General features: G+C 32.6%; 1 protein-coding gene across 3 annotated transcripts in view; it reads right to left on the minus strand.

Annotated features, from left to right (window-relative positions):
* The window catches only part of LOC148600630 (uncharacterized), a 31,632-nt gene extending 20,946 nt beyond the window's left edge, over positions 1-10,686 (minus strand). Inside the window, exons 1-7 of one of the 3 annotated variants that reach the window (XM_088557730.1) lie at positions 10,449-10,683; positions 7,386-7,459; positions 6,155-6,329; positions 5,472-5,554; positions 4,074-4,142; positions 2,440-2,454; positions 323-1,518 (exon numbers count right to left, since the gene is read on the minus strand). In XM_088557730.1, coding sequence (XP_088413856.1) covers positions 1,481-1,518; positions 2,440-2,454; positions 4,074-4,142; positions 5,472-5,554; positions 6,155-6,329; positions 7,386-7,437 — 432 coding nt within the window. In that variant the 5' untranslated portion in view covers positions 7,438-7,459; positions 10,449-10,683 and the 3' untranslated portion in view covers positions 323-1,480. Of the gene's footprint in view, positions 1-322; positions 1,519-2,439; positions 2,455-4,073; positions 4,143-5,471; positions 5,555-6,154; positions 6,330-7,385; positions 7,460-10,448 lie in introns of those variants that run through there. The other 2 variants (XM_088557729.1, XM_088557728.1) reach the window with 2 other exon arrangements.
* Positions 10,687-13,782: the final 3,096 nt, after the last annotated feature.

Genomic DNA, 13,782 nt, shown 5'->3' on the forward strand with positions numbered 1-13,782 from the left:
CCGGTTGTTTAATCTTTACCGACGATACGGAATAAATTCTACGTTTAGGTCTTTAAATTAACAGGAGCATGTTTTGCATTTAAGAAATGGGTAAAAAACGAAGCGGCAAAAACGGTTCTGGACACAAACGCTTCTTACATTACTGTGTAATTAACTAGCACTCCAGCTAAGAATCGTTCAATATGTGATTTATGGTTGAAGATCCTACATATTTTTAAATGTTGAGGTAAACAGGACATACCCTTGTTTTGGTAAATGACACCAAAATACAATAGAAACTGTAGAATATTTGATGTGAATTATTCTTCTAAGAACAGTCCGATTGGAATGAAAAATCATACATTTAATTATACAGACCCATAACAAAAACTTTATAACAAAAAATAAAAATGCGTAGCCTTTTTAAGGTGTATCACATATTACATAATTTGCATTATAATTACAAAGTCTTCTTTTGAATACTACAAAGCAATGGGTTCTTACAGTACCTGAACCAATCCCCACAACTGAAATTGCGATCGGTCATTGATCACCGATCAGTTTCCGATCAGTCATCGATCCGTCAAACCGATTCATCAAACCACCACGTGTTCGAACCAAGACATACGACGAAAGACGTTTCGACAAGGTTGCCGCAACGTTATGGAAAAGTCTACCGATCCCCTTGCTTTTAATTTCATATAAAATACCTTTATACAACTAGTATACTGTCTAAAATTTTAATTTTTATTTCAATTTTTATTATTTTAAAATTAGTTCAATGAAACATTTAACTTTCTACTCAATTTAATTTAATGAAACTTTACTTATTCATTTACATATTTTATATTGATATATCTTGTACTCGTATTGATTATTATTATTGTTTATACATAAGCCTATTTTAAAATTATATACAGTGTGTATGTGTGTGTGTTTTTGTGCGTGTTTGTGTGGTGTATGTGTGATAGTGTGTATGTGATTGTCTGTGTGTGTGTGTACGCGTACATGTTGTGTGATAGCGGTGAGTGGGTAAACGCGTGCATGTATGCGTGAGTGTGTAATTCGTAAAGCGGTAATTGTAATATTTAATGGTGTTAAATAATCGTTATATAAAAACTTTGTAATAATAATAATAATAATAATAATAATTCATCAAACCAGTGATCGTATCACGTGAACACAGAACGATCAATGCATTTTAAGGATTCCGTTCTTTCGTTAGTGAATTATTTACAATATTTACATTTTGCAATAGATTATAACATCATTTAATTATTTTCATTTTAAATTCGTATTATTTTTAACAAAATAAAATATATGGATTTAATATCTTAAATTTAAGGCAAATTCAATATAGTTGTTTATTGGATTCGTTCCAATGGAACATCTTAAATTTACATGAACCGATCATCCGTCATTTTACATAACAAAATTGCAATCAGATCGGTCATCGGTTATCGATCAGTCAGCGTTCAATCAGTCATCGGTCATCGATCCGTCAAATAGTTGCACAGATCGGTTCAGGGACTGTAATAACTTGAAAAAAACAATAACAGTGTAATTTCACAATTAAAAAGAGAATGCACCTGTTCACCTCAAATGTTTTCTTTTACACAATAAAACTATAAATTGTCTGTATCGAAATGATTATATAGGATAATTAATGAACTACAGTCCCAACAGACTTTCCTTGTTCCTGTTGGTCCTGAGAAAATGATGAATGATAATTGAAAAATTATATAACATACATGTTGATGTTTGTGATGTTTATAATTTAATGATAAAATGTGGTCAGGGAACTTGTTAAAACCATGTGCGCAATAACCTTTAACGAACATCATTAGTATTCATGTTGTTATCCGCTAAGGATGGTACAAGGACAGTTTGAAATCCATCATTTGCATTTACATAAATTCTTAACGTCACTAAAGGTGTGTGCAAAAACTGTTTTGTCATTTTTTTGTTTTTCTCAGTCATTTAACTGGCCATATTGCAAAACATTGAATGCGGAAATTCCCAAATCACTCACCTAATGCAAACTTCACATTGAGACATTGTTTGTTAAAATATTTTTTCTGCGTTTTGTTTTATTTCATTGGAAGATCCTGATTAAAAAATAATGCAAACAGAGGTCACCAATCCCCTTCCACAGCTACTGTCCGGACTCATGAGTAATATCGGTATATCTTAAATTCTCCTACCACCAAATTGATAACTTTAGAAATTTGCATAATTTCATGCACAATAAATATAAATGCATTTCAAAATTGCAATAACCAAAACAAAAACAAAAACAAAAACAAAAAAAACATACAAACATACAAACAAACAAACAAACAAAATTAAAAAAAACAACTATGTTTAGGTGGTCTGTATCAATTTTTAAATCATAAAGAAAATTAGTGAGTTCTTGAAATGCATCAATTACTTTATATTTTATGAAAGGGTAAAACTTACGATCGTTTCCTCTTGCTGAAATCAAATAAAAATAACATATTAGAACACAAACGTGTTGCGTGTATTTTTGTTTGTCATTTCGAATTGGTTTTTAAAAAGTTGCATAAAACCTTTAATGAGTGAGGGAGATGGGCTGTTACATTGTACATATACTAGTTCTGATACTTTACAAATAAATCGCATTGTAATGATTTCTTAGTTAGGAATATCTATGAGGTTAAGCAATGTGTCATTTCGGCATTTTTAACGTGTATAACTCAAACTTATTTAAACAGCACATATAGCAATTTCATTAAAGCCTATCAAGCTTTCATTTGAAAAAGAAAAGGTCTTGATAGTGTTTTTTTATTAAAACAAAATTATGAATGGCCAGTATCTCATCCTCTTGTGCATGGGCATGCAATCTATTTGAAATCGTTTACCGAGTCATACGCCATGCGTATTATTTTTTCTTCCGGTTTAACGACCGGGGCTCCTCAGGGAAATTGCATTTTAGAAATTGTATTTTAAAAAACGCACACTAGCAGAAATCTGTTAATATAACAGGATAAAAACAATATAGGTACATTATTAAAAATTATTGAAGATATATGTATCTGGCTTGGAACGGGGAGGAAAAGTATTTAATTTCGTGTTTTAAAAGGAATCGGCGGAATTTCCGTCAATCGTGCTTAGTCGTTGTGAACATGTGTACGTACAGCTAATAAAGCAAAATTATAAATGTTGTCAGTCTCTGTAAGAATCAGGCAGTAGATAAAACATGGTATAAAAACATCATTTTGATAGAGCAATTTGACTATTTGCACCATCAGAATCAAGGAAAACAGACAAGGTTTTCCATATCATGTGACCAACTGAGTTACAATTTCAATGAAATGCACTGAAAATTAACATTGCAAAAACAGATAACGCTGTCAAAAACCTCATTTCTGTAAAAGTTTATTGAGAAATTTCTGAACAAACTCAATGATGAAATAATGGTCTTTTCAATTAGAAAAAGCATCCTTAAGTGGTATTTTATTGTTAGATCAGTGGGGTTTTGACATGCATGTTTCTGATGTTTCCGTTTTGCCTGAATCTTACAAACACTTACATTTAAGGATGTAAGATAAATTGCATTAATTGATATTTTCATGAAATGTCTTTTCTTTCTTCTAAAATGCATTTTATTGGCATGATATCCAAGTAATGTGAATGTCAATTACAAGATTAATTTGATAACAATTATAAATATAACACAAATGGGAAATTACAATTAAAAATTTAATGTTTCTTTTGTTATATTATATTGGTGTGTTAAAGCCTTGACTGTATTTCTTAAATGTGCGACTGGTCAGCACTTCTATCTGCCGATTAAACACGAAAAATTAAATATTCATTTCTTACATTAACACTTGATGCGTTACTCTTATTTCATGTCATTTTATTATAAGAAGTGCATACATGTAGAAAGTAAGGATACAAAGTGATCAGTATCAGTAATCAACTAAGCTGTGGGCGTGGCCTATATAAATTACAATAAGACCCATAAAACATTATCTATCAAGTCAACTATCCACTGGAAGTAGCGTATTTAAATGGTATGCATAGTAACTATAATTATTTGTGGACAATACATATATTAACATACTTACGAACAAATAAAGCGAATGTATATTCACCTGCACATACGTCACAGATAGAAGGGTTGGTCGAAAAGGTTTCTAGAAAACAACAGAAAATTTAACACTGTTAAAATATGGAACTCTCGTGTTGAGAGATATATATATATCAGTACATGTATGAGGTTTAAACTTACCACAAAGAGAAAGAGTAAATCAAGGGAACCAAGGTTATAGCGGTAATCAAAAGAATGTAATCCAGGGACAAATATACCAGACATGGAAAACAGACGACACAACAAAGAACATAAAGCAGCTAAAATCATACATACAAAGTAACAAAAGCAAATGAGCAACTCGGACTCCACTAAACACTGGGAACATGGACCAGATGCAACGGTAGGGTAGAAATAAAGGAAAATACAGGAAAACTATTAATTTGTTATAAATTGAAAGCTTGAAATTTTGAATCTTTTTGTTAATCAAGTCAGAGATAAGTTCTTGAAATCAGTAATATGTTTGTATCATATTCAATTTCACCAAACCCTTTCAAGCTTCCATTTGCAACAGAGTGAAATAAATCCAAGTTACTTTGATGCTTACATGAGATTGATATAAGAAGCCTGAATACAAACGTTTCAATGATTTGTAAGAGTTGTGTCCTTTACCGTAGGCCTGCCTCCTTAAACGAACAGTTCGAGTAACAAATTATATTTTAGGTGAATATACATAATGCATCCTTAGTGGAGAAGAAAAAGTAGAAATAAACGTCCAATATTGGTGGATGACATTTTGTTAAATGGGATTCTTTCAAAGACTATAGCAATGTTCTTTTTTTATAATATAGTTTTGAAAATACATTACATTTGATCACTCAAAAGTTTAACAGATTACTGAAAATATTGTTTTATATATATTTTTTGGATACTTATTTTGGCGTTTCATAATCATGGTAATATCAACAACTTTAATTCACTGCAATATTTTCTCAGAATCTGATGAAAATGTATGAAAAGGGAAGGGACATTTCATGGCGTTCCGTTTTACGTGTTATTATCTAATTTGGAAATTAGTAAAATGAAATTGTTCACGAAAATAAGTTAATTCAAAGAAAAGCAGGTGTTGCAACTGAGAAAGGGGAAATTGTATATGGGAATGGGGTCATATATATATGACGCTCCTACCATTTAAGTATGGTTCTATGGCGCGATTCATCATATATCAAGGTAATGAATGTATCTGCTATTTTGTTCTGAAGTAGAACTAAACCAAATTTATTTTGCCCTTTTATTGTCAATACAGTTTTTAGGCCTACTGAATGACTTCTAAAAAGAAATCTTTGGATTTGATAAATGCATGAATCACTAATCATAAGTTTCTACCCGGTTTTAAGGTCAGGTGTGTATACTGGTATATATTGGTATCACGTACGTGTTGGTGCAAAATAAATCATTACAATATTGGTGTTTGGATCGACGACTGTATCCTTAAAACATTGGTATCGGCTTCCGACCCTGAAAAATTCGAGGAGACATTATGTAGTAGAACCTGTCTCAATCATACATCTTTCAAGTTTGATTAATTTTAGACTGTTGTAGTGTTTATACATGTTTATAATTTTTTGTCTTTGAAGTTAAGATGATATTAAACTTTAATGCGTCAAAGCTTATTGCCGTAAAGCCGTTACAGACAATGTCACATGTCGCAGTTATCCTATCAGACAATGTCACATTTCGCAGTTATCTTAACGAATTTAAGGACGTGAATAATCGAACAATAAGAAATAACTTCACGTGAGTAAGAACTCAAAAATTGAACTTAAATCTTATATGATGTATCTTGTGAAATCTGTCTAAACCAAACCCTGAATAATCTGAAAACCTGTCTGAATCAGACATTTGTAAAATAGCTTTATAGCTTTTTGAACCTTGATAAGGAAAACTCCTGTCTAAGCCAAAAAAAGAATGTTATTTAAAGTCCTAAAAGGGTTTATTTTGACAGCTTTCATTCTGCTAACATAGCATAGGAACAATGGAATCAAAACTAATGTTTATTTGCCAGAATAACAAAAAGTCCAAGCATACCTTAAAACATGTTATGTCCAAATTAATTACCTAAAAACCAGAAACGGTCCTGATCTAGCATAACATTCTCTATCCTCTATGAATCTGTTACCCTCATACACTTGAAGTACTGATGTATTTGTACAACCAAATACAAAGTTTCTAGTTCCATCTGTGAACGTTCCACGATTAACCCTTGAACAAGGGTGACTGCACAAGGAGTTAGCTGTAACATTGTATTGCGGAATTAGTAATTACATCAAAAAGAGAAAAAAAAACATTGATGTATTTGTTCACACTTGAACTGGAGGATGAAGAAAGAGATTAAATGAAGGCTTGCGAAAATCATGGCATAATATTAATCATTATTTTTTTTATTCAAATTAATATTGTGTATGTTTTCGTTTCATAAATAGGTCCAAGTGCGTATCATTTATGTAAGAGTCGAAACTGAAACATTTTTTGACTGTAGATTTTTTACTTTTGGTTCAGACACAAAGTCGATTTACCCAAGATAAAGAAAAACTAATATCAATGACTTTGTATTGTATGTATTGATTCAACAGGTTTCTGTTATATTCTCGGTTAGATTTCTGGTATATTCTGGGTTAGGTTGCACTCTCATATAACATAAAACTCACAAGATCAAATCAGCGTCATATTATTTTGGCTTAAACACCAACGATTTTGTATACGACCTGTTGTAATATTTAAGGAATAAATATGACAGTGGTAAATTTAATTTCAAACTATTGGGAAAATTGAAGGCCTTGAACATACCTCCTTTACAGTACTTTTGGAACATAACAGAACAGAACCGAATGCAACATTTTTGTTTGAATAAAAGGAAAAGTCATTAGACCGTTTTGTGGTAAGTAGCTCAATATACACTTTCGCGAGGTAGGGTTGGAGTAGATCAAAAGAAATTTCCTGGCGGAAGTGTCTATTGAGCACGATCTACGCATGCTCATCGACTATCTGACAGTAAACACAAATGAGTCTATAGGTACACACCGAATCGTGGGTATATATTGTAAATCAAAGTTTTATTTGCCTTCAAAGATTTATGACTCCCCTGTTTCAAAGTTCAAAGGGATAAAACTCAAAATTATGTGGATCATATATTCCCTTATATGAACAATTATATATACTGTCCCACATTTAACTATATAAAAAATATCATGCAATTTGATGCAGAAATTTTCGAGGTTTTGCGCTTCTCGGGTGTTACAGACAGATACACATACAGATTGATGTGGAGGGAGTAGTAAATAATACTTACCAACGTGAAACAACGTAAAGAAGAGAACGGCTATGTATACAATATCTTTCATATTCCTTTTTTGATTGGTTTATCTACAGCACAAATGAGTTATTCATATTAGCAAGATTTCTTGTAAAAATCACTTGAAAATATTTCCGCTGAATAGCTGATGAATTATTGATATTATACTAAATAACCGAAGTAAAACGCCACTTCTTCCAGTTATACAATTTACGCAATTTCATCTATAATAGTATAAAGAAAACCAATACATTATAAACAATTTCAAATTCTTTAAAAAATTGTTTCGGTAAACCAGACAAGAAAACGACGGTCAAACTTTAAAACTATTCTGAAAAGGATAAAACGAAAATTGAGAATGTTACTTTTCAGATTAGTCATGGCATTCGCCGGGAATAAATAATGGGTTTCATTACTTACACAATCAAACATCTGAAGACGTAAAAAAAGAAACAAAAAGGATATTTTTAGTACCCTAATGAGGGTGAACTGTCAATAGAAATGACGTGCGCTGGCGTCTAGAAGCATTTTCCCGCGGTTAGAATAACAATATCTAAATATCTAAACTAATGACTTCTTTGATGCAAACTTGCTCACCGAATGATGGCCGTCGTCATAACACAATACGCATGCACAGACAAACGCTCAATGAATGTGGAAAATACAAACCGAGTAATAACCTTTCGGCATAACTGAAGTTCCAAATCATTTTTATTTCTTTTTATTATCCGTCCCTATCTGGTCCAAAATCTTATTGAGACGTTCTGTTTTTGTAACTGTATCATGAAGAACGTTCAAAAGTCTTTCATCTGTTTGGAAATATTTGTTCTATATATTGGTCCAGTAACTTGGACAGGGACTGATTTCCTTCTGTTCCAAAGAAACGCTTGATAGGCTTTGGTGAAATTGAATATAATACAAACATTTCACTGATTCCAAGAGTTGTCCCTTAATCTAGGTCTACCTCCTTAAATGTTTTGTTTATTTAACTTTTACATTATGTGTGTTATTATCCAATTTGAGACCAGTCCCTTTTAGATACTTTTTTTTAAATATGAAAAAAATAATATGTGGGTTTTACGTTCCAGCTCAATGGACACTTTGCTTCCGGTTAAAACTAACTCTAAGGGTTTTTCTAGAAAACCAACGACGTAAGATAAATGTCATTTCCGTGTAATTATACATAAAATTACACAGTTTAAGAATAGTACATTGAAGTGAAAGATTGCCTAAATAACATTGTTTATGTTTTGGTTTTGTGGCCTACCACATTTATAAAGTACAGGTTATTCTAAAGGTGAACTTATATGTTTTTGTCAGCTTTATTGGAGATGCAAATTAATATATAGACAATTATTTAAGTCCTCGTCAAATAATACTCAAGCCGTCAGATTTAAATTGAAAGTACAAATATCAGATTATTGTCACCTACCAATATTTAAGTTAATGACATTATAGTTCCAATTAATATAAGACTTACAACTACAAAAAAATCGTTATTGTAAAATTAGTCGTAAGTTATTACTTTATAATAGGACACAATATGGTAACGTCATTACTAAAGACTTATCTTCCGATTTTTGTGAAAAGAACTGTAGACATGATCGATGGTATCGGTGATTCTTTGGGTTGCACTTGAGATAAGAAAGCTATAAATGATGCATGAATTTGATACTTCTTAAGAGTCATTGTTCTCGTTTTGATTGCTTCAAGTGAGAGAAGAATGTAAGATCTTGTCAAAAAGGAAGATCTGTGTTCTGACAGGATTTTTGTTATGTAAAATATTCAATGGGATTTTCAACAGAAGTCAAAGACAAACAAAAAACAGCTGTGTAGTCCAAATCTCGTGTCTACAATTCTTTTGGAAGTCATATTACTACAAATGTTTATTTAGTTTAAATTCGGGAGATTTTGTTTTTCTGTCCACATAATATTTTGTTGATAACCGGTGCTCCAAAATCTACAATAGTGAAATTACAATTGGATTTAACATGATTTAACTGCTCGGTTTTAAGTGTCAAATGGCAAAATGGAAAAAACCAGAAACATGCAATTTTAAAACCAAACTATCTGACATTATAATTTCATCCGAGAGTGCTTCCTTTATTTCATAAACATTGTTTTATGTCTGTATCAGAAACTGATCCATAGTATATTAGAAATATGAGTTGTTTACCCTACTGGTGCACCTGGTCCATGCTCCCAGTTTTTAGTGGTGTCCGAGCTTGTTACTTTGTATGTATGATTTAAGTTGCTTCATGTTCTTTGTTGTGTATGTCTGTTTTCTACGTCTGGTCTTTGTACCTATATTACATTCTTTTGATTACCGCTATAACCTTGGTTCCCTTGATTACTCTTTGATTACCGGTAAAACCTTGGTTCCCTTGATTACTCCTTGATTACCGGTATAACCTTGGTTCCCTTGATTACTCTTTGATTACCGGTATAACCTTTGTTACTTTGATTACTCTTGACAGAATTGTATGCCTATTGTTTGATTTCTGTATCAGAAACTGATCAATAGTATATTATATTGTATAAATATATTATAAATATGAGTTTTTTGACAGAGTTGTATGCCCTAGACAATGTAACTCTGTCAAGATAAATTTGAAAAACTTGAATTTTTTCCTTGATTCTGATGGTTTTATTTTGTTGATATAGTTAAAAATACATATGAAAGACAACACCATACATGCCAAAGAGTAACCAAGGGAATCATGATTATAGCGGTAATAAAAAGAATGAAATCCATGTAAGAGAATCTGTAACACATCTTATCATAATACAGAGTAAAAGGAAATAACGAAATTACTAAACTGATAAACTCCAATCAAAAGGAGTGGTAAAAAAGAAGGTACATCAAAAATGCCAACATCTTGGCAAAAACTGAAAGGTTAATAACAACGGCAATGTTCCTGACATAAAACAAAGTATTATTGGGAACATAATAATAATAATAATAATAATAATAATAATAATAATAATAATTTCACGCAAGCACTCATGTGTAAATATATTATGAATTCAAAAATGCATCTAAATAAAAGTATTACTTACGATGCAAAATGATCCAAGAAGTTTTCCTAGAAAGTACACAACGTAAAGTGTTTTTCTTGCTTATGACGTGGTCGAACATTGACTTTGATTGTTTTCTACAGTTTAAACGTATGACAGTTTGCATAAATTTAATAGTTGTCATTTTGTTAGTGGTTACCCACACTTAAAAACCAGCGACATTTTTTCTTAATCATTAAAATGGTTAGCTGATCAATAAAGAACGAGAATAGTTGTATGCATAAAAATGAATTGTTTGTTACTTTTGTTAACTTTAATAAATTACATCATGCTCATAACACATTCATAAACTTAAAGTACTTCTCTGTTTAAGAATCGGGCAATTTTTGTGAATAAGGTGTGACACATGAAAAGAAAATTAACAAAGTATATAAACCTCATAACCTTCAGAAATAACCATTAATGTGTTTTTAACGTTTGCCCTTTGAAGATATTGATAGGTAAGAAAAATTGTTTTAAAAAGTTACAGATTGTCAGGATTAATTTAGATAAATTTATGATTGCTTTCTAGATGTTTTCTATTAAGGAAAAAAGATTAACTTGAGAAAATGATGTCCCATCCATTGCCTGTTTCTTACACACCACGATACTTATTATATAATAAGTAAGAGTAATCAAGGGAACCATATTTCAAGCGGAAATCAAAGAATGTAATTCAGGGACAAAGTCCAGACATGGAAAACAGACAAACACAACAAAAGAACATAAAGTAACTACAATAATACATACAAAGAAACAAAAGAATATAAACAACTCAGACTCCACTAAAAACTGTGGGCTTGGACCAGGGGCACCGGTGGGGTAAGTGTCCTTTGCTTTTCTATAAACACCCGCCGAGTTGCTCATAAAAAGTCCGGGGTAGACGAAAGTGGAGAGGAAAAATATGACAAGTTGAACACCATAACAATCCACGAGTTCATGATGACGACCATAAAACTTCTGTAGTGATGAGTTCAATCTTGTAGCAACATAACCCTGTTCCAGAGCCCTTATTGTAAGAAGTCTAGCGCGATACAAAAGGTCTGAGTATGAGTTGTGATATGAAAACTCCACACGCAGGTGCTGAAGTGATGTTACCACAGACGAAAGGAAAGTTGACAATTCTGAATAAAAAGTCATCACGTTTGTCGATCTCCAATTGAAGGTCAAGATATGAGGCTGACTTCACAGTGTCTGCAGTATCCTTTGTCTCAAGTTCTTGGGGTAGATGCGATGTATCAAATCCCCCAAACTAGGATTGTTTCACGATAACACGTCATCATAATACCCGAAACTGAGATTAAAGGATCTAACTAAACGATGTCCTTTCTTTCGGGAGAGATTAGCTATAAAATCAGCCTCATAAGAGTAAAGGAACAGGTCAACATGTAGGGGAGCACCATTTGTTCCCATTGGAATGTCGACCGTTGTTTAAAGATAATACGTCATCTATATAACGGAAACTGAGGTTACATGATCTAGCTAAACGATATTCTTTCTCTCGGATCAGATCAGCTATAAAGTCAGCCTCATAAGGGTGAAGGAGTAGGTCAGCAAGTAGAGCACAATTTGTTCCAATGGAATGCCGACCGTTTGTTGAAAGACCCGTCCACCACACAGGACAAATATGTTATCGATAAAATCATCTGGAAAACATCTTCTTCTGTATATATGGAAGATGATTTGGGCTTACCTTTTACAAAGTATGAAGAATCTCTACCAAGAAATATATATTTGTATCTAGTTGTACCATCTTTTTTGGTGAAACAACAATATATATAGAGAGTCGGGATTTTGACTGAGTATGGGGAATAGAAGTATACAGTGTTGAAAAATCGTAGGTTTAATGCTATTATATTGTAATAATGTTCTTGAATCTAAGTACAGGGATGAGTATGTTCAGTCTTTTAAAGTACACGATTTTCAATATACCGTGGATTGTAGTCAACAAGCAATGACTTCAAACAATGATTGATTGATTGATTGTTAGAGTTTAACGCCCGAGCAACAAAATTTCAGCTATATTCAGGCGATGAACATGAAGTGGATGATAAAATGAACATGAAATGATAGTGAAATTAAAAATGGGATGGGACACAAGGATAATAGGGTCGAAAAATTTAGATTGCTACTGGAAATAGGGAGAGGTGGGTAGGGTCAGGCATTTAAGCCTCCTGTGGCGGAGCCCTATGGTTTCTACTCTAGGAGAATACCACGTGCGAGGAACATGGCATCTTTCTCAACACGGTGCACCACTATGGTTACCGGTCAGGTTTTCCGTATTATAGCCTGACAACCCCAGCATGTAACACGCCAGGGGTACCCCATTCCACCACACAATCCAGTTGATCTGTTGGCAGAGCGCCCTACCCCAAGCTAATGTTCTGAACACTATTTAGTTGCCTTTTACGACAAGCTTAGCGCTGCTGTAGGCCTTTTCTTTTGACACCCGGAACTGCACGGGAGCACTACTTCAAACAAAAGTTTACTTAAATTCGGGAAGAAATAAGGAATCGGTTGTTTATATCCTGAGAAGAATTAATGGATCAGATTTTCAATGTTTGTTTCTTTGTTCTTTTTTTTCTGATGAACAACGCGCTCAGGTATTATTCTTTCTGACTTGATTTTCAACTGATAGTGCGATTGGATCAGCAAGAAATCAAAGATGGCTATGCCTACGAGTTCAATAGATTTAGTTAAAAACTTCCAATGTAATACAGATAGTGTCTCGTGCTTCCATGTATACGTGCTAGTTCCGATAGCAGTGGACGGTTCTTATTCTTATGTCTTTTAGATAAGATTTGTTTATGGTCCTTCCACTTGTATGTTTTATAATTTTATATTGATAACATAGTCACAGTTCAAATACTACAAGAAACATGCATCTCTTATAATTACATTTGATTATCGGTAAACAAAATACCAAAGCATTTGCAGTGGGATGATTTATGATTACATATAAAAATCAATGATAAAATATAAACATACTCAAATTACTAATGCACTTGTATAATTAACTCCCACAAAAAAACAAAAAAACAAAAAAAAAATAGGTGCTTCCGAGGGGTAACCATGTTCCTTTGACTTGTATCAGGGCGTCCGTGATGGTGAACACTGTTTCGGTGACATAAAAGACGGAACAGAGCGATAAATAAAATAGTACTCGGCGTTGCCTTTATTAGTGAAATGTTTTTCATCGACTCATACAACATCCGCCTTTGAGATTAGCGTATTGTAAGGATGTGTTATATTCAGGTTATCGTTCATTTTTTCTATTGTCCTCATTTCAACAAGTTCCATTCAAATTTCCCATTGCCCCATGGCCCTTTTTGCCTCA

The sequence above is a fragment of the Perna viridis genome, chromosome 13 (genome assembly GCF_037379345.1).
Source record: "Perna viridis isolate PV_CMFRI_1.1 ecotype Kerala chromosome 13, ASM3737934v1, whole genome shotgun sequence".
NCBI lineage: Eukaryota > Metazoa > Mollusca > Bivalvia > Mytilida > Mytilidae > Perna > Perna viridis.